The sequence below is a fragment of the Scyliorhinus canicula genome, chromosome 10 (genome assembly GCF_902713615.1).
Source record: "Scyliorhinus canicula chromosome 10, sScyCan1.1, whole genome shotgun sequence".
NCBI lineage: Eukaryota > Metazoa > Chordata > Chondrichthyes > Carcharhiniformes > Scyliorhinidae > Scyliorhinus > Scyliorhinus canicula.
The window spans coordinates 25,081,410-25,103,631 of NC_052155.1; the positions used below are offsets into that span (position 1 = coordinate 25,081,410).

General features: G+C 46.9%; 1 protein-coding gene across 1 annotated transcript in view; it reads left to right on the forward strand.

Annotated features, from left to right (window-relative positions):
• Nucleotides 1-22,222, forward strand: part of lama1 (laminin, alpha 1) — a 422,130-nt gene that overhangs the window by 276,561 nt on the left and 123,347 nt on the right. The window contains exons 31-33 of the mRNA XM_038808722.1: nucleotides 3,099-3,185; nucleotides 3,817-4,010; nucleotides 6,443-6,585. Of these exons, the coding sequence (XP_038664650.1) occupies nucleotides 3,099-3,185; nucleotides 3,817-4,010; nucleotides 6,443-6,585 (424 nt within the window). The remainder of the gene's footprint in view (nucleotides 1-3,098; nucleotides 3,186-3,816; nucleotides 4,011-6,442; nucleotides 6,586-22,222) is intronic.

A 22,222-nucleotide genomic window follows, 5' to 3' on the forward strand; every position in this document is an offset into this window, starting at 1 on the left:
CCCCAATACTGCCACAGGGAGCGCAGAGCCCCGTAGGTGAAGTTGATGCCACCCTGCGCCTGGAGCATGCCTGTCATGCGGGCGAAGCCCATGGCCCTTGCTCGCCTGGTCCCGGTCCAAGTCGATATCCGTGTGGATCTTCGCAAAGAGCGCATCTGTGGCCTCCCTTATGCACTTGTGCCCTGCTGACTGGGAAATTCCGCATGGGTCACCCGTGCAGCCCTGATATGAACCCCTGGCATCGAGGTTCAGAGCGGCAGTGAAGTTATCAGGGCTACAGGCAGTTGGTGACCCCACAGTCAACGTGGTGCCAACTCTTGCATCACCTGGCAGAGGTGTTCCACCGTCCCCTGGAACTGACACAGCCTTCTCTGGTACTGGACCTCTGGCATTTGGAGTTCGGAAGGTCTCCAGCGGTTGACCCGTAGCCAGTCATGTCTCCTCTGAGGCTCTGCCTCCTTTGGCCCTGCTCCCTGAAGATCAGCAGGCCCTGTCTCCCCCTGCCTCTGCAGGGCCCTGGTCCCACCCTGCCTCTGCAGGGCCCTGGTCCCCCCCTGCCTCTGCAGGGCCCTGTCTCCCCCTGCCTCTGCAGGGCCCTGGTCCCCCCCCCCCTGCCTCTGCAGGGCCCTGGTCCCACCCTGCCTCTGCAGGGCCCTGGTCCCACCCTGCCTCTGCAGGGCCCTGGTCCCACCTGCCTCTGCAGGGCCCTGTCTCCCCCTGCCTCTGCAGGGCCCTGGTCCCCCCTGCCTCTGCAGGGCCCTGGTCCCACCCTGCCTCTGCAGGGCCCTGGTCCCCCCCCCCCCCCCCCCCCTGCCTCTGCAGGGCCCTGGTCCCACCCTGCCTCTGCAGGGCCCTGGTCCCACCTGCCTCTGCAGGGCCCTGTCTCCCCCTGCCTCTGCAGGGCCCTGGTCCCCCCTGCCTCTGCAGGGCCCTGGTCCCACCCTGCCTCTGCAGGGCCCTGGTCCCCCCCCCCCCCCCGCCTCTGCAGGGCCCTGGTCCCCCCCCCCCCCCCTGCCTCTGCAGGGCCCTGGTCCCCCCCTGCCTCTGCAGGGCCCTGGTCCCCCCCCCCCCCCCCCCCCGCCTCTGCAGGGCCCTGTCTCCCCCTGCCTCTGCAGGGCCCTGTCTCCCCCTGCCTCTGCAGGGCCCTGGTCCCCCCCCCCCCCCCCCCCCCCGTGCCTCTGCAGGGCCCTGGTCCCGGCCACGTGCAGCGGCACGGCGATGTCACTGCTTCTCCTCGATCACTATGAACTGAAAGGATGAGAACATCCGAGTGAGTGATGAGGACTCCTGATGATGCCCTGATCCACAGCCCCTCAGGATATGGGACACACACCCATCTGCAACCTCCTATGTGAGTGCCGTTCCACTGAGCTTCACTCCCCTGGTACAATTGACAATTCCCAACAGTTGCCCCTCTCAACTCCATCGCTTCGATGCCTAAGAGCTTCAGCAGGCGAGGTAACTCCACCCAAGGGTGAGGGGAGTTGAGTGTTGACCTGTGCTCTAACCTCATGGAGGAACAAGGTGCTGTCACCCATCATGCCCTGACTGGGGTGACACATGATAATATCCATCCTAACGCCTTGCATTGGGAGCAATGCCTGTGACACCTCCTTGTTATGGAGACATTAATATGATCCTTTGAGTTCAATGCTTGTGGGTTCGGCTTCCAACTATTTTGATGATCATAAATAACCAAGTAAACCAAATCAAATAAACTGACGGACAAATTAAAGGTACAGTCCCTTGAAGGGAAACTGCGTAAACAAAATGCAAATAATAACGAAGGGTTAACTATTCGGCATCAATCAGTGGCACACTCATGCATTGCAATGCTGACTAAATTGGTGCAATTGATTTAAAAGGAGGGGTCAGGGAGCTGATTAGGCAACTGGCTTCCCCTTGTGGCAGGTGAGGAATACCTGATGCATGTGAAGACTACAATTTACAGCCAGCTTCATCCTTTCAGGGCACCCACATTCCCACAGCTCTTAAGGGCTGCGGATTAAACGAGTCTTCCAACTTGAACAGCCAGCCCCCCAGACACTAATCCCTGATTCCTGGCCTGCATAACAGGCAGCCTTGCACTTCCAGACAGCTCATGGTGGGGGTTCATTCTGACTGCACTCGTCCTCTGCCCTGCGTGAGGGTCTTCTGCCCTCATGAAGCTGGGAACCAACTCCTCAGCCTGCCTATGCAGGCTGTCCTCTCATGGGACCGCATCCAGGGATCTCACAGTCGCCCCCTGTGCTGACCCTGCAGATTCACCTGCTCCCACCCACTCTCCAGCTGGCTCTCTCGGAGTACAATCCCTCAGCGGTGATATCGCCACAAGCCCAGCAAGAGGGACACGGGAAGCGGTGCCTGCCAACAAGCTGCTGAGCCCCTTTAAACCTAGAGGCTCAGAGCCGTGAAGGGCAGCTAAAGCCTGCGAGCGACCTCACCCCCAAGATGATGAGACTGAGCCCCTTCGCCACCCCCTTCACTCCCCTGACCCTGAGTTTCACTTATCTGGGTCCCCGAAGGTCCCCTCCGGTACCCCCACCCGCAACCCTCCTCTTCCCCCCCCACACACATCCCGCATCCCCATCCCTGCAATTGGCACCCAGGAGGGTGATAACAATCTCAGTGGGAGAGTTTGCTAATGATATAATGATACCTTGACGTATTTAAGTGAATTCCCAACCTTCCGTGGTGGGGATTCCCATTATGCCACCACTGAGGGGCATGGAAATCCGGGAAACACGATCTCGCTGGTGAGAATTGCGTTTCCTGATCCTGGCCGGATTTTTGCGCCCTTGTTCTCATTGTCGGATAACACGGACTCAAAATCTCCCCCCCCCCCCCCCCCCCCCCCCCCCCCCATCCTCCTCTCTCTCTCTCCGCAGATGCCGTCTGACCTGCAGTGTTTTTTCCATAACTTTCCGTTTTCATTTCAGATTTCCAGCATCCGCTCTATTTTGTTTTGATTTATAACCATGCTGCTTTATTTTTGATTTTCGTCTTCATAGTTCACCAAGGGCTTGTGACTCCTGCGGATACCTGCCTGATCCATTGTTTCGTCCCAACATCTGTTTATTTTCCCTTTCTCCCACCAGCTACAGTCCCACATGTGTATTAGAGGGCGTGAATGATTTCCGCTGTAATTCCTGCCTCCCTGGCTATGAAGGACAGTACTGTGAAAGGTTGGTTTCATTATTATCTGGAACTGCTGCTGCTGCTTTCCCACCTGTCTTGGAGACCCGCACAGTCTTTGGGTGGCAGGTTTACCTGTTACTGTAAACCAACATTGATCTGAATATAATTTAACATTGAAAATGCCCTGCTTTAATAAGTGGGTGCCACCTAGCGGTATAAGTTAATGACCAAATCTCAATCTGCCCAGAACAATTACTCCTTCTGCTGCTTGTGTAAAATGTAATTGGAATTATGTTTTACCGAGGAACTGTTCGCATGACCTTGTTAAATAAATGCTTCACTTTTTCTTCACGCCTTTAACAGAATGATACTTGAAAATCAAAATACGGTTAATGAACAAAAACAAAAAGTGCTGGACAATCACAGCAGGTCCGACAGCATCTGTGGAGAGAGAAGGGAGCTAACGTTTCGAGTCTGAGTGACTCTTTGTCAAAGCCTTTATCATCCAGACTCGAAACGTTCCCGCCCTTCTCTCTCCACTGATGCTGCCGGACCTGCTGTGATTGTCCAGCATTTTACCCTTTTGTTCCTGGATCCGTAGTAATTTGCTTTTGCCTTACTGTTATTAGACACTGATTTGTTTTCCATTTCCCCCCCCCCCCCACTTTGTGCCTCTAGATGTACTCCTGGTTACTATGGCAACCCACGTGCAGCGGGCGGTAGGTGCCAACGGTGCGAATGTAACCCAAGTGGCTCCGCACACAGTAACTGCGATTCTTTAACAGGCTGTTGCGTTTGCAAATCAGGTGTAACAGGTCATCTCTGCGATCAATGTGAAGCGAAACACGTACTGGTCGGAAGCGAGTGCATATGTAAGTATATCCGTATCTTTCAAAGCTCATATTATTTCGCATAAATTCACTTCAGAAAATCTTTAAAGGGGTTACTATGGAGTGAAGTCTCAGACTGTCCAGTTGATTTTTGGGTAGGCTTTGGTAATCTATTCCAGAGGTCACTGACTCTGGAAAAAGGAATGATTTCTGCCTTCAGATCTGTCTTCTGATGTTTCACTGATGCCCTCCCACCCCAACTTAGATTAAATAACAAACCAAAGTAGCCATCTGCAGGGCTGTGAAGAGTCAGGGAATGGAACAAATAGGAGAGTGACTGATTAACTAATTGGAGAGCTCTTTCAAAAAACCAGCACGGGGACAACGAACCAAATAACCTCCCTCTGTGCTGTAATATTGGGAATAGTTGAAGAGCCCAAATGAAAGATTTGAAGCGTGCTTGTCATTGAGTAATCTGATTATGATTGAGCATTGTGTGACATAAAGTAAGTACAAAAATGAGCTAACCTTGCTCAGTAACAGGCCAATTTCACCAGCTGTGCTTTGTAAAATTCATTACTTCCAGACTTTTAAGCACTCATTGAATGCTGCTTCGAGTTGAAATTCCACTGTGCATTGTTTATAGCACCTCAGTTAATGGATTTATGCAAAAATATCTTCCAGTTAATAAGAGTTATTATTTTGTTCAGAGCGAAGAGATCAACAGCTTTGTAAAAAGTAAATAGAAGTTTTAGGCATTACAAATTATCACATGGCAGATTTACAATATGCATATGCTATCGGGAAAGAAGCTCTGCATGTTAGTGCTGAAAATCATGTTTCACATTCAACTGGATTTGATCTGCTAGTCATTATCCTTATGTACAAACCGAGGAAGAGAAATTGGGCAATTGAGACGAGAAAGGTTTGTGATGAGTTTACTGATATTAGTGGTCACATCAAAGGTACAATTTTAGAAATTGCAGATACCTTTTTTGCAGACTGTTCTGTGCACATAGATGCTTGAGCATGAGAGCCAGTCACATGCCTGTACAGACACTGAGGCTAGACTCATTTTTCTCTGATGTTTACTGAGGAGACGCGGAGCTAATGCAGCTGGGCTCCCACTGTGGGAAAGTGTTTTTCTTCCTGTAAGAAGTAACAGCCTAAGGCGGCACGGTGGCATAGTGGTTAGCACTGCTGCCTCACGGCGCTGAGGTGCCAGGTTCAATTCCGGCCCTGGGTCACTGTCCATGTGGAGTTTGCACATTCTCCCGGTGTCTGCGTGGGTCTCACCCCCACAACCCAAAAGATATGCAGTGTAGGTGAATTGGCCATGCTAAATCACCTCTTAATTGGAAAACAAATAATTGGGCACTCTAAATTTATTCTAAAAAAAGAAGTAACAGCCTGAAGATTATTGTGCACGAGTGATTTTAACGCAGGAACACGGCTTTACTATGCTTTTCCTAAATTATTATCCCATGTGGAAGAACGAAGCAGTTCTTTTAATTAAGTCAATGATCCCTTGAGTGGTCGTTTTGATTTCAGCCAATATCTGATTTCCATTGAAGAGAGAATGAAAATTGGGACATTGGCAGAATGACCTGACGCTGCTTTGGTTTATGCTATCGACCACAGTCAGAATTGCCCCCAATTCATTATTTTCAAAAAGCTACCTCTGGTCAGAATCTTAATGCAATTCAAATGTTGCAGGTTTTATCGCTTGTCTGCAAAGCCTGGGAGATGGCCACTTTCAATCCATATGGTTATGCTCGTGAGAACTAGTTAGTTCAGAATGTGGTCAACAAGTTATTCAGGAATATTTAGGGAACTGGAGTGATTTGAGCCTTTTGGTCCCAATTTTAACCATTCCCATTCAGCAGGCTTCAAAGCTTGACGGACATTTCGCAACACATCCAATTCTACTCAACATTGAAGCCATTGGAGGGCAGATTCAAGCAGGTTTTAGAACAGGCATTCACCCCAAATCCACCTAGTATGCGCCAGGCTGGTTAGGTTAAAATTGGGGGCTTTTGAGTTTGCTTGGAAATTCCCAGAGCTGGAGTTAAGGCCAGCACAGCTCTTGCAGTCTCAGCAAGTCTGGCAGCATCTGTGGAGAGAGAGAGGAGGGAGCTAACTTTTCGAGTCTGGATGATTCTTTGACTCTAAAGAAAGGAACATCATGCAAACTGTGATGATTCAGTAATCCACCTCTCCTGTTGAGGAACAAAGCTTGCGGGGAGAAAATCTCAGGAAATCATGGATGTGCCAAATCACCTAATATCACAATAATTATGATCCTGTTTTACACTCGGAAATATAAATAACTCAGCCATCAAACTCACTGAAGCTGGAAAAACTCTCTCTCCCTCTTCTGTATGATCTGGCAACAAAATCATCACAGATGCATGGGATAGCTGTTATCGAATGTTGAATTTTATAACATTTTTGGTTCTTGACATTCTCCCCAGCTTGTGATGATGATTGCACAGGACTCCAGCTCTCTGACCTCAGCAACCTGGAAACCATTTTGATGACATTAAACCTGACGGGGTTTGATCCAGCTATCTATAATCTCTTTACTGACATAGAAAACAGGACAGCACAATACAAGGTGAGATATTTCAGCATGCTTCTATTCTGACTCACATTCAGGTAGGAATATGATCAACCGTCAGCACCTTTAACACAGGTGTAATAAAGTCCAAGTTCCTGCCCATTGGTGTCAAGTTTCATTGTTTCCAAGAGTCTGGTTTTTAAATGTAGGTATAAATAAATGGGAGAAGAACAGAAACTGTTAGAAATACTCAGCAGGATATGGCATTATCTGTGGCAAGAGAAACAGAGTTAACATTTCAAGTCTTCAATCTTTCATCAGAATAGGGGAAAGATGGAAATGAGGTGAGGGTTTGAAGTCCCACTCAGCTCTTGTTAATCTTCCCCTCTTAATGGCTGCAGGATGGGTGAGCATGGAGCATGTCGGCTCCACGCTGATGTTGTTTCTGGGGCTGGAGCGACCCGTATTATTCAGCCCATGGGTCTGAACATACATTTAAAATAAATGGAGTTAGATGGTAAAACAGCGGCACAGTAAGATTTCTCCTTTTGCACTGGAACGATCATAGATCATAGAATTTACAGTGCAGAAGGAAGCCATTCAGCCCATCGAGTCTACACCGGCCCTCGGAGAGAGCACCCCACTTAAACCCATGCCTCCACCCTATCCCCGTAACCCCACCTAACCTTTTTGGACTCCAAGGGCAATTTAGCATGGCCAAGCCACCTAATCTGCATGTCTTTGGACTGTGGGAGGAAACCGGAGCACCCGGAGGAAACCCACGCAGACACGGGGAGAACGTGCAGATCCGGCACAGACAGTGACCCAAGCTGGGAATCGAACCTGGGATCCTGGAGCTGTGAAGCCACTGTGCTAACCACTGTGTTGCTCCAGAATGTGCATCGTATATAGAAAATCTAGGTGAGATATTGCGAAAGATCTGCAAAGGTGAGGTCTTTTTTTTGTCACAAACTTTTGGCAAGAACTTTGTGACAGTTCACGCCAGTGGAACCTTCTGGGTCCACCGATGGCACATCTCTGCCGAGTGATTCCTGACGGCGAGGGGTGCATTCAACTGGAACCCCATTGACAACGGCAGGACCAGAAGATCCTGCTGATGAACAATGCCGAATCGACTACACGCTGAGAAATGCATGGCGGATTGCGCAGAAAATTCCTCCCATTGATGCAGGTGTTGGTATCCACCTCATTGTTCCTGTGAAGATTCACGATGCGGAAACTGAAATTGTTACCAACTATGAGTGTCTCAGTGTACAAATGGATGATAAATTATATTGGAGGGTACAGTGTACAGATATGGTGACCAAGGGATGTACCATTGTACTACCTCAGGAAATTAAGATCCTGTTGAGTAGCTCCTTCAATCATTAAACTCTCCTAAACAACTGTAGTTGAGACTGCTTCCTTTTTGGATATATCTACTGGTACTGTTGTCTAAGGAAAGCAGACTCTTTAAGGGAGTAATGATATGTATATTGACTGGGATATAAAGAGTTAACAAGTTAATGATAATGCTTCTTACCACTAGAAGGAACCACAGAACAGTCATGTATATTATGTTACTTCAGGGATTCAGGATTAGATGATTAGGAGTTGAGAGTTAGGAGAGAGCTGGAACCGTGTTAGGTATAGCGAACAGTTGTATACTTGAGAGTTCTGTAAGTTAGAGATAGCATAGTTTTATACAAGAACCTTCTACTTTAGGAATGTGAACAAATCTTAGTTATTAGTGTAATAAATTTATAGTTTTGTTCGTTAACAAAGCTTTGTGTTCTTTATTCAACACTACGCATCCGAACCATCCAGGTAAAGCAGAATAGAGAGTACATGGTACCAGGGTGCTCGGAGAGTAGATTAGTAAGGTATAGAGAAAAAGAAAGAATCTCAGCTCGAAGAAAGAAAAAAAGCGTGCAAAGAAAAATTTCAACCAGACCCCAGTGGCAACAGTCAGACTCCAGCAACAACCAGAAACATCACAGAAAGAAATATCCAACGGAAGAATCATGGAAGGTCTGCAGTTTCCAAAGGCATTCAGCATATCCAGTAATGTATGTAAACTGGAAAATATTCAAACAAGAGTTTGAACTGTATCTCCCATCCTCCAACCTAGAAACTGCCAGTGATAAGCATAAAATTGCTTTATTGCTACTAGTGGCTGGGCAATAAGCTTTAAAAATGTATAACTCATTCAACTTTGAGAAGTTGAAAAAAAATAACTTTGAAGTGGTCAGTAAAAAAATGGATCATTATTGTGAGCTAAAAAGAAATGTAAAGCTCAGTAAAAGACAGGAAAAGCAACAAAAAATAAGGCTGGAAGATTCAATTAATACGTGCCGTGCGACTAAAGAATGGAAATATAGAAGTGCCGAAACGTTGAATCAAAGTAAAAAAAAATGTGCCTCTGTGAAAGCTATGGCACAGTTAAAAATTCATTGTGTTGAAAAAGGCCAACTAGGCAACACATGGCGCAGTGGTTAGCACTGGCACTAAAGCGCTGAGGACCTGGGTTCGAATCCCGGCCCTGGGTCACTGTCCATGTGGATTTTGCGTATTCTCCCCATGCCTGCGTGGGTTTCACCCCCACAACCCAAAGATGTGCTGGTTAGGCGGATTAGCCACGCTAAATTGCCACTTAATTGGAAAAGAAAAAGTAAATGGGTAGTCTAAATTTATTTTAAAAAAAGAAAAAGACCAAACTGCGCAAGTGTACCCGAAAAAAACACGCACTTCAGAAGTCGGACATTTCAGACAAGCGCGTTAAAGAAAAAAACACCCGATTAAGAATTTGAACGTTCTGCGCTTGTGTGGGATGAGTTCGCAGATGCGCATATTGAAAACCAACATGATCCAGAAGAATACCATTCTGCACATGCGCAGAAGATTGGGCATGCGCATTTGAAAGAGAGTGCACTCTGTACGAAGATCAATTTGCGAATGCACAATTGAAGGTTGTGCATGACGTCAGAATGCTGTGGACACGGCCACTTATAGAAAAACTGCCCGGAAATCGAAAAAACCAGTATTTACCGGCACAGAACACTTTTTTACCTCACAAGGCAGAACAGTGCCTGAATTTGAACAAACAGCCGAAGAAGACTTTTGCAGCACCATGGAACAAAATGTTTGCAGCATGCAACAACAAGAAAATGTTAACAAATCTAAAACTAAAGAAGATAAATTCTACATTGAAGAACATTACGCAGATATGGCAGAGATATTTGAGTTCAATGATTATTCTGTTAGTAACAAGACTGAAAATGTAAGTAGCACTCTACTAATGGTAGATGAATCCAATAGCTTGATGGAATTGCATACTGTTGATACATCGGACAACAGTAACCTGACAAATGAACAACCAGCAACGAAAGACTCCAGAGAGAAAGCAATCAAAGAAGAAGATTATGAAGGTCTATCTTGTTTATTTGATCAACAAAAGGAAGACAATGAAGGCTATCCACTGTATTTGCGAATAGTGACAAAGTGATCACAAATAGCACACAGGCTGTGCAGGACAAAAGCAAGACTGACCGATCTGAGCTGGACTGCATAACAAAACATGACAATCAGAGTGCAACAACGAATGAATCAATTGAGAACACACCAATTGTGAACACCCTACAATAAAAATGACGTCTTGGAGAAGTTGACTCCAGAAGAGGAGCACCAAGAAATCAAAGATAAGTCCCAGAAGGGACTGATGTCACAAAGCTCAACGATGCATCAGACCATCCACAGGAACCTGAGATCATAAAGTGCAGCGAAACATCAGATAATACAAAGGACACTGATACTAAAAAGTTTGAAAATGAATCAAACAATCCGGATGAAACAGATCCTGAACACAGAAAGTACAACTACGGAACAACAGACTGAACACAATGGTACGACTCTGAAACTGAAGGACAACTAAACAGCTTAGTCCAATGCAATGACCAGAAAGTGTTTGAACTTGCAGTCAAACTTGACAGACCATACGGTACGGGAAGAAATACAGATGGCAACCGAGCACGGTACTGCAGGATAGTGTGTGAAACACAGCTACAGGTCGAGATAGAACAAATAGATCTGTGTGTAGACAATACAAAATTACTGCATGATGACACCAATGCCAGGAAGAACAGGGCATTGTTTAGACAAAAAAGAAGTCGTGCCAATGAATTTAATGAGTTCGTATTTGCTCATCAGTTTTTAAGGCAAAGGACACACAAACACGACACCACAAAGACAGAAAAAAGACCAGGGGCGGGATTCTCCGACCCTCCGCCGAGTCGGAGAATTGCCCGGGGCCGGCGTCAATCCCGCCCCCGCCGTGTCCCGAATTCTCCACCCCCCTGAGATTCGACAGGGGCGGGAATTGCACCGCGCCTATCGGCGGGCCCCCCCGCAGCGGTCAGCGGGCCCCTCGCAGCGATTCTCTGGCCCGCGATCGGCCGAAGTCCCGCCGCTGACTAGCCTCTCCCACCGGCGTGGATTAAACCACCTCTCTTACCGGCGGGATTGGCGGCGCGGGCGGGCGCCGGGGTCCTGGGGGGGAGCGATCTGACCCCGGGGGGATGCCCCCACGGTGGCCTGGCCCGCGATCAGGGCCCACCGATCGGCGGGCGGGCCTGTGCCGTGGAGGAACTCTTTTTCTTCCGCTTTCGCCATGGTCTTCACCATGGCAGAGGCGGAAGAGACCCCCTCCCCTGCGCATGGCGCCGGTATGACGTCAGCAGCTGCCGGCGAAGTCCTTTCAGCCCCCGGCTGGTGTCACGCCAAAAGCCGTTCACGCCAGCCGGCGGAGCGGGAACCACTCCGGCACGGGCCTAGCCCCTCAATATGAGGGCTTGGCCCCTAAACGTGCAAAGACTTCCGCACCTTTGGGATGGCCCGATGACGGAGTGGTTCACGTCACTCCAACATGCCGGGACCCCCCACCCCGCTGGGTAAGGGAGAATCCTGGCCCTGGTGAGACAGCAAAAGTGATTCAACCAGTCGAACATATGATCGATTTGAGCTGATAACTTGTTGGTACTTCAACACTATCACGGCTGAAGACTTAGTACAGACTCAGTTTGTGGACTGTAAAACATTTTTTTAAAAATTGTTAACCACTGTACAATTTCAATACTCAGATTACATATAAAGAACATACAATGCTTCTTACTCTACATATGTTTGTAGAAATCTCTAAACATTTTTGGAAAAAAAGGGGGATGTAATGATATGTATATTGAGGGGATGTAATGATATGTATATTGAGGGGATGTAATGATATGTATATTGAGGGGATGTAATGATATGTATATTGAGGGGATGTAATGATATGTATATTGACTGGGATGTAAAGAGTTAACAAGTTAATGATCATGCTTCATTGATGATGTAAAAGGACATCTTTGAAGGTCCATGAAGCCAAAGCCAATGACAGTTTGCATGCACCCAAACTCTTTGGAAATGTAATGTTATATTGTAATTATTTCTGATACAAAATCTCTGATTTGACATCATGCTAAATGAAACCAAGAATTTAAAACTTACAAACCATTACATGTTTCTGTAGCTGGTTTACGTCTCGCCACAGCAAGGCTGTTAAGCTGCTGCTGTACTTCAGCTTTTATGTGGTAATTAGGTGACCATTTTAAGGCAGGTCAGTCAGACTGGGAGGATTTCACAGTAGATCCAACAATAGTCACAACCTTTACATACGTATCATACTTCTATGACTGGATGTTGAATCAAAGCACGGACATCTTGGTAAAACACTGAATAATGAGATTTGAAAGTGTTCCTTTGATAGTCGTCCTTGTTATTTTATTAATATTTCAGTGACTAGTTTGCCAGTTGCAATTACTGTAAATCATGTATTGTCAAGGAAAAAGGATTAGGAAAAAAGCCTAGGTATTGTTACGACACCCTCGGCCAGTGCACGGGTCAGTTCCAGCCCCACTTGTCCCGAAGTTGCAACACAGTTGAAATTAACTTTTATTTTTAAATATCTGAGGTTTTGGGCTGCTCAATAATTACAGTCATCAGGTTTGTAAATTTAAACACAAATTAACTTTTTATTATTCACAGTAACTGTAATTAAATGGACAACAAATACAACTGGTTAACTACTATGTAATCTCTAACCCCCGCCCCGCCTCCCACACACACAGCTAAACAAACACAGAGGAGAAAGAGGAGTGTAAAATAATGATGACAGTAAAAGGAGAAGAGTCTTTGATGAAAGTAAAAGGAGTCTTTGTTTCAGATGGGCATATTCCAGTTATTTTCTTCTTCAGTCGAGCTTTTCAGATGGATGTTATCTTTTATTTCAGCTTGTAGACTCACTGTAGACTTACAGAAATAGCAGGTAGCCAGCATTCGAGAGAGAGGGAGAGACAGCTTCTTCTTTCAGGGTCTAGAAGCTTTTGCCTTCAGACAATAGGCAGCAGGGGCTGAGAGAGAGAACTGCTTCCATCTATAGGTCCAGCAGTTTTTCTCAGGTTCTCAAAGTCCACCTGACAGGTTGCTGAACAGAATACTGTCCCTGACCAATGCATTAACCACCAGCCAACCAATCGAAACACACCTCACCACTCTTGGTCTGCCATAAAGTCTGGATCTTTGCCCAAAATACAATATAACACTGTGGACTATTTTGACACATTGAGTTCCTTACTTCCTCTCCTTGACTTCAAAGGGATGTCTGCATTAACAACCCATGGACCGAAAACGATAAAGACAAAATAAAATAAATTAAGAACAAAGGGAATCAGCAGGAAAAGCCCTTACAGTATTTATTCACTCAGGAAAACTTTCACTCACAATGATGTCATAGAAGGGGCGATAAATCCTACTGGTGGATCAGACCGTATGTTGTAAAGTCCATTAGGGTTTCAATGTTAAATGACGACAGATGTTCTCTGGGACTGACAACAGGAGCAGCAATCTTCACTCGGAATAAATGCTGAAATCAGTTAATGTGGAACAGCTGGAGCTCCTTGTGTTCTAGGATGTAAAGGGCAAACAGCTTGGAGTTCTCAGAAGGGATTTGCTAATGCAGACTCAGCTTGTACCTCTGTGTGAATGAACTTTCACATTTCTATCAAACTAATTGAACACAACTTGGCATAACATTTACAATTGCCAAGATTTTGTTTTGCCACAGTAAGAAATCTCCTGCATGATGAAAATGTCGAGTGGGCATTCACTTGGTGCACCTCACTTGAAAACCCGCAGGTTCAAGTATTTAATTAAAATAATGGATGATCAGCAGGAGTAGGATGTCCGCCCATTGAGCCTGCTCTGCCATTCAGTATGATCATAGCCGACTCACTTTCTCAACGCCATAGTCCCATGCTCTCCCCATTCCCTTGACACCTTAAGAGTCTAGAAGCTACCTATCTTATTCTTAAATGTATTCAGTGACTTGCCCTCCACAACCTTCTGTCGTAGAGAATTCGCAGAAATTCACCACCCTCTTGACTAAAGACGTTTCTCCTCATCTCAGTCCTTACTGGTCTGCCCTGTATCCCGAGACTGTGATTCCTTGATCTGGACAGCCCCACCCCCAGCCAGAGGCAACAACATCCCTGCATTCATTTTGTCCAACCCTGTCAGAAGTTCATATTTTTCAGTTAGATCGCCTCTCATTCTTTTAAATCCCAGTGAATACAGACCTAGTCAACCCAATCTCACCTCATGCAATAATCCTCCCATCCCAGAACTCAGTCTGGTGAACCTTCGCTATCCCCCCTCTATGGCAAATGTATCCTTATACACCATTCAAAATATACCATGTGACACTCGTTCACTATTTTGCTAGTTGCATCCTCAGAAAACTCCAGTAGGTTTGTCACACATGATTTCCCTTTCATAAATCCATGTTGACTTTGCTTAATCCGGTTGATATTTTCAACCTGTTATTGCATCCTTTAGAATAAACTCTAGCATTTTCCCCAATACTGATGTTCAGCTAACCGGTCTGTAATTCCCTCTTTTCTCCCTCTCTCAAGTTTTAAACAGTTGGGTTACATTTGCCACATTCCAATCTGTCAGGACTGTTCCAGAATCTGCAGAATTTTAGATGATGCCAACCAACGCATCCACTATTTCCATGGCCACCCCCTTTAGTACCCTGGGATCTAGATTATCAGGCCCCGGGGATTTATCAGCTTTCAGCCTTACTAATTTCGCCAGCACTATATTGCTAGTAATTTCCTCCAATCCAATTACTCTTTCTTACGAGACCGTTGGTTCCTCAGTATTTCTGTCAAGTTACTTCTGTCTTCCTCCGTGAGCACAGAACTAAAGAAGTTGCTTAATTGCTCTGCCGTTTCCCTGTTCTCTGTTAAAAATTCTCCCATTTTGGACTGTAAAGGACCAACATTTGTCTTCACTGATCTTTTTCTTTTTGCATACTTATAAACAGCCGTTTTCATTTCCTTTGCAAGTTTACTCAATTTTTCCCCTCTTAATCAATCTTTTGGTCCTCCTTTGCTGAATTTGGAACCGTCAGTGTGAAATGGAAAATGTGGCTGCGGAACGAATACTGACAGTTGCGGTCTCATTTTGAATGGGGCAATGATGGCACAGAAGGCACAGTGATGGGCCATATTGTTGTCCAAGGTAGGTGCTTCGGTCTGTTCCGGCTGAGACGGAATGGAAAATAAATAGGGAGGCGGTGGCGTAGTGGTATTGTAACTGTCCCCCAGGTTCAAATCCCACCATTGATGATGGTAAAATTTGAATTCAATAAAAATCTGGAATTAAACGTCTAATGATGACCGTGATTGTCGTTTGTCGTAAAAACCCATCTGGTTCACTAATGTCCTTTAGGGAATGAAATCTGCCATCCTTATCTGGTCTGGCCTACATGTGGCTTCAGACCCACAGCAATGTGGTTGACTCTTAACTGCCCCTCAAGGGCAATTAGAAATGGACAATAAATGCTGGCACAGCCTGCGATGCCCACATCCATGAACGAATAAAAAAAAACTACATCTCCTGGACTATTCTATAAGAATGAGCATTTTTATTTTTTGGAAATGGACAAGGCTTTCCATAACTTTGTTTTTAAAAATATTTTTATTCAAATTTTAACATTTTTACATTTAACACTCACATTACAAAACAAAATAAACCAAAACCAACCCCTCCACACCCCCCCCCCTCACGCCCCCCCGCCCCTGCACCCGTACACTTTATTTTTAATAAATGTTTTTATTGGGTTTTTGAACAAGGTATAATTACCGTTATGTACACAGAATAAGAAACATATATCTATATATATACACATATTTAGAAGAGAAGGGCACACCCCAACATTGAATACAATAAAATATGAAATAGACTAACTGGTGGGGTACTGTGCACCAGCTCGACAGCGGCAGCTCTGTGCATCTGGCCGAATTATTTACACGATGCAAGTACGCGACTGTTTGCGGGGGGTGGCGGGGACTGGGGGGGGGCAAATATACATTTGGGTGCCGGGGAGATAACCACAGTGTGCGACACCTGGCCGGGTCGCGGGCCGCTGTCGCCCGCCTCTCCCGGACGGCTCTCGCCGCCGTCCCCCGCTCGCTTCCGCTGCTCCTCCCGTCCTCCATCCCTAACCTCCTCGTTCCCCGCTCCTGGAGATGTCATGTACGTTTTGGCACCCCGTGCCTTCCTCCCGGCTTCCATTTCCCTGCCCCCCGCCCCATCCCGCTGGTTCTACTCTCCTGTCCACCCCACCCTCCATGGTTCGCCCCTCCCTCCTCAAGTTCAGCTGTCTCCCCCCTCCCCTCTGTGGTTTGCCTTTCTTTCTTCAGGTTTAGCCGCCACCCCCCCCCCCCCCCCCCCCCCCCCCCCCCTCCCAGTCCCTCTCTCCCTTTCATGGCTACCCTCCCCTGATTCTTGAATAAGTTCCCTTGATTCTTGGCTACCGGCCTATACTTCCTCTTGTTCGTTGGCCACAAACAGGTCCCGGAACAGTTGCATGAATGGCTCCCACGTTCTGTGGAAGCCGTCGTCCGACCCCCGGATGGAGAATTTGATTTTCTCCATTTGGAGAGATTCCGAGAGGTCGGACAGCCAGTCTGCAGCTCTGGGCGGTGCTGCTGACCGCCAGCCAAACAGGATTCTACGGGGGCGATCAGGGAGGCAAAGGCAAAGGCGTCCGCCCTCCTCCCCAGGAATAGATCTGGCTGGTCCGAGACCCCAAAGATCGCCACTTTCGGGCATGGCTCCACCCTCACTCCCACCACTTTGGACATAGCCTCGAAGAAGGCTGTCCAGTACTCCACCAGTCTGGGGCAAGACCAGAACATGTGGGCGTGGTTGGCCGGGCCTACTTGCCACCGTTCACATCTATCCTCCACCTCCGGAAGAACCTACTCATACGGGTTCTTGTTAGGTGGGCTCTATGTACCACTTTTAGTTGCGTCAGGCTGAGCCTTGCGCACGTGGAGGTGGAGTTGACCCTATGCAGTGCTTCGCTCCAGAGTCCCCATCCTATCTCAGTCCCCAGGTCCTCCTCCCATTTCTTTCTTGTTGCGTCCAGTACGGTGTCGGCCCTTTCTGTCAGTCGGTCGTACATGTCACTACAGTTCCCTTTATCTAGGATACTTGCGTCCAGTAGGTATTCCAGTAGTGTTTGTCGTGACGGTTGTGGGTACGTCCTTGTCTCCTTTTGTAAGAACTTTTTAAGCTGCAGATACCTTAGCTCGTTCCCCCTGGCTAGCCGAAATTTCTCTGTCAGTTCGTCCAGTGTTGCGATCCTGCCGTCCGTGTATAGGTCCCTGACTGTCAGTGTCCCTCCGTCCTGCCTCCACCTTTTGAAGGTGGCGTCAGTCAGTGCTGGTGTGAACCTATGGTTGTTGCAGATGGGAGCCTTGTCCGACATTTTGGTCAGGCCAAATTGCTGCCGCAGTTGGTTCCAGGATTGGAGGGTGGCTGTCACCACTGGGCTGCTGGAGTGTTTTTTGGGTGGGGATGGGAGTGCTGCCGTGGCGAGGGCCCGGAGGGAGGTCCCCACGCAGGAGGCCTCCTCCGCGCACACCCACTCGGCCTCTGGCTCCTGTATCCATCCCTTTACTCGCTCGGCTGTTGCCGCCCAGTGGTAGAATTGTAGGTTTGGCAGGGCTAGGGGGGGCCTGGATTTTGTTTTTTGTAGGACCTTCTTTGGGATCCTAGCATTCTCCCCCCCCCCCCCCCCCCCCCCCCCCCCCCCCCCCCCAATACGAACGACATGATTAGTTTGTCCAGCGCTTTGAAAAAGGCCTTGGGGATGTAGATCAGGATGGATCTAAACAGGAAGAGGAACCTGGGCAGTACGTTAATTTTGATCGTTTGGACTCTCCCCGCGAGGGAGAGTGGGAGTGTGTTCCATCTTTGCAGGTCCTTTTTAAGGCTTTCCATAACTAGCCATGGCTCATAGCAGAGGAATTTCAAACAAACAGAAAGTTGTAAGGAGGTGCTAATGCCCTCTGTGACTGCTGCAATTAGATTCCAGAGAAATACATCAACCCCTTTTGCATTTCGAGGGCAGAACTCAAGCCCCGGAGACAGTCCCAGCCGGTTACGAACAATGGCAGATATTTGTGACTTCCAATATCCCATGGTGATAATAATGGTCCAACCGTTACCTGCTTTGACCAGGGGGTTTCATTGGTTACTCAAAGAAATGCTCAAATAACCGGGACTTGAACTGTCTGAATTCCTTTTTATTAATAAGCTGTTGAAAGTTATCTTCAGTTGTTGTTTGACCTCTGAAGAGGACAGTAACTCCAGGCAGCAGAACCTACGCTGCCTACCACCTTACCGTTGAACAGGTAGCAGCCAAAAATGCACTGTCAAGGTACAATTGCCTGGCCATCTGCACTGTGACCTATTGTAACTTTGGACTGGTGCCTTCAACCCTAATTCAACTCCACATGCCTTCTCCCCAAGTGGAATTACTCCCTACTGGAAAGACGGATCACGTTACGACAGTCAACTGACCTACCCCCGGAAGAAGCCCTCCATTAAATTTTTGATTTGGAATTCTGGACTGGTAAAATCATAACTTGTATTATTGTTGTGGTCAGGCCCTGAACCCACTTTCCTTCCCTTATCCCTCTTTAATTCTATGAGTGAAAAAGTGCCAGATGTTGTGAAAATCCTTCCCATGTGTTGTGTGTGTGAAATATTTTGAGTTTGCTGCTTGAGTTACTCATTGAGGTTTGGAACACTCCAAAATTAAGGGTTGGGGGAAAACACGCCACCATTTATAAAGGGGTAAATCAAAAATCAAGAACCCCTTTCTGTTTATGGATGGGTAGTGAGGAATCAAGGCTGCTTAAATTGATTCTCCTCCTGTCCCTAACACCTGACAGGGGAGAAAAGGCGGATTACAAAAATGCAGTGAAAGCTTGGAAGGACCCTTAGGTAGTGACAGCAAATGCCAGATTCCAAAGGCACGTTTTCTGTCAGATGAGGCATAAAGAGGGAGAGTCAGCGATCCAATTTGTGACCTGTTTGAGGCAGGTGGATGCAATTACGTTGCGAGGGATCTGAATAGCCATTTAGTGGGTCAGGTGGTCCAAGTTGCAGGTTCAGATAAGTTTGAGGTGTAAACTGCTGGAATGAGGAGGTAACTTAATGTTGCGTGGCACTTTGAAAATAGTCGCTGCGTTGAGAGTAGTGGATGGACAATTTCACAGCATGAAACCTGGCCCCATCTCCGCCATTGGTTAACAGAGTGGCACTGCGGAATCCAGTGCATGTAAATGCAAACAACTAAAATCAAAGAGTGCTTCAGATGTGGCAACTTGGGCACTTCGGAAAAGATGGCTGCCGTCCTGTTAATGGAAAGATATGGCCGAAAATCTGGGGACAAAGACCATTTTGCCAAGAAATGCAGAAGGTTGAAGAGAGAAAGAAACCTGGCAAACCATGCAAAGGAAAGAGAAACGAAAGGTGCATGTAGTAATCCACGGGAGGCAGGAGTTCCGTCACCACACCAATATTTATTTACAATAACGATATTACAGGAGCAGCTACAAACAGTGCTGCTAGCAGTCCAGTCAACTTAAGACTGCGCACAAAGCCTACACAGGTGATTATATGGGCCCCCTCAATGAGCTATCATTAAGGGAGCTCATACTCCAATTGGCCAACCAATAAAGCCAATTGGAGTTCATTACAGTGCACAACTGTGAGATGAGTCCAAGAACATGCAGAGAGTGAGGACATGAACAGCAATCCTGAATAAGTGTTCTTTGTCAACTGGAGCACAAAGGGTTCCAGTGGTTGCTGGTGATGTTGAAGTGAGCATCATTGTAGATTCAGACAGTGACAGCAATGTCATCGGCAGAGCTCTGTGAAAGGCACTGAAGAGAAAGAGAATGAAGCGCACATCTCAAAAATGTGTCATGAAGCTCTATCCTTATACATCTGAAACCCCACTTCAAACCGGCGGCTGCTTCATTGTGGGTGTGAGAGCTGGGGACGGAATGTAGAGACACAATGGAGGTGGGTAGTGAGCCTCGTTTGAGTTGAGAAGTCGCCAATCCCTCAGATTGAAAGTGAGCTTTGGGAAATCCGATATGAAGCTTAGAGACGGGTTTGGAGCGATGTTTCAGGGCATTGGGAAGTTAGGCAAATGCCAAGTGAGATTACCCATTAATGAGAGGGTGAAGCCCGTGCCTCAGCCTGAACACAGGACACCATTTGGGCTGAAAGGGAAAAGCTGAGGCAAAAGATTAAGGAACCAATCGGCCAAGGCACCATGAAAATGAAAATCGTTTATTGTCACGAGTAGGCTTCAATGAAGTTACTGTGAAAAGCCCCTAGTCGCCACATTCCGGCGCCTGTCCGGGGAGGCTGGTACGGGAATCGAACCGTGCTGCTGGCCTGCTTGGTCTGCTTTAAAAGCCAGCGATTTAGCCTGAAGTTACTGTGAAAAGCCCCTAGTCGCCACATTCCTGCACCTGTTCGGGTACACCGAGGGAGAATTCAGAATGTCCAAATTACCTAACAGCACGTCTTTCGGGACTTGTGGGAGGAAACCGGAGCACCCGGAGGGAACCCACGCAGACACGGGGAAAACGTGCAGACTCCTCACAGACAGGGACCGAAGCCGGGAATTGAACCTGGGACCCTGGCGCTATGAAGCAACAGTGATAACCAGTGTGCTACCATGCCATCCTAATTTACCAATGCAAAATCTGAGGTGATACAAGGGTTCTCAGTATCTCAAATGACATTATTATTCATGGCACCAATAGAGAGGAATATTACAGAAGCCTGAGATTAGCATTGCTATATTGCAGTCAGCAGGACACATGACGGATGCAGACAGGTGCTTGCTGGGCATGACAGAGCTAACCTTCATGGGGAATAAAGTCACGGGCTGCAGAATCAGTCCCAAAGACAAGGTAGAAACAATAGCAGAGGCACGCGAACCACAAAAATTTTTATTGCTGTATTTTTAGTAAAGGATGGAATCTAAGTTGCATAAACCAAGCAGAAGAATAATGGATATGTTGGTGGATCAATAAGGGAGGGATTCCATGATGATACCAAAAGGGAAAATGCTGGAAAATCTCAGCAGGTCTGGCAGCATCTGTAAGGAGAGAATAGAGCTAACGTTTCGAGTCCAGGTGACCCTTTGTCAAAGCCATGATGATTACTGATTGTGCGTGTGTGAACTTAAGTATTAGATACTCAGATAAAATACTGTAAAGTACACCTCAGGATCAACTAACCTGGGGGTGCTGAAGAGCGGTAGCATCGGGAGTTAGCCAGCATGGCAGATTAAACATTGTTGTTGTGGAAAGTAAACCTGTAACTTCGAGTTGAAAGGTTGAGGTCATGAAAGGTGCTATGTCACTGCAAACTACTTTTCTTTCATTTCTGAACTTCACCAATGCAAGTTTGGTCGCACACATAGTCTGACCCGATGCAGAAGGAACACTGAACAGTATTGCTTGTCGATCAGGTTTGTGGAAATATTGTAAGCTGCATTGTTTAAAATAATTGTTTAAAATCATAATGATGTTGTTTCACTTCTGAAATGGAGTAAATTTGTTCTTCTTCCAACTTGCCTGCTCTTGGTGCTAAACCACGTTTCCCTGTGTATCAACAACCGATCAGTTTTTCATGCAAGTATCCAATCATTACCTGTCAACCGATACCGTGATTATTATGGAAGGATAGAATGATTACCGCAGAGGAGGAGGTCATTCAGCCCATTGAGCCCATGCGGGTGGGCTATTCAACCAGAGAGGAAATCCCATCCGTGACGTTTTCGTGTACATTTGTCAGCAGGGGCTCACTGGATTGCCAGTTGGAAGGAGACCCCTGACCAAATGCTCCCCCTCCTAGGGGTGGGATGGGTGATAGATATCCCAACTGCTTCCCATAGCAAACCGTTCCCTCGAATCTTTCCTTGTGTGCATCCTGTTGATCGCAGCACGTGGTGCATTCCAGAATGCTGTACGGCCATGCCACGCTGATATTAATGTGTCTGGCGATCGTGGCTGAGATCAGCCGACTTATGGATCGTGTGAGATTATGTGCAATTTGAACACTTACTTGCACCAATTGCCTGGAAACAAGGTTGAACGGCATATTTAATAACCGGCTTTAAACACGTCAAGGAACTCTTATTGTTTTTGCATTTCCTTCCCAGTCCCTTGACAAAATGTTGATCAGTGGAGAAAACAGAAACTTACATTTGCTT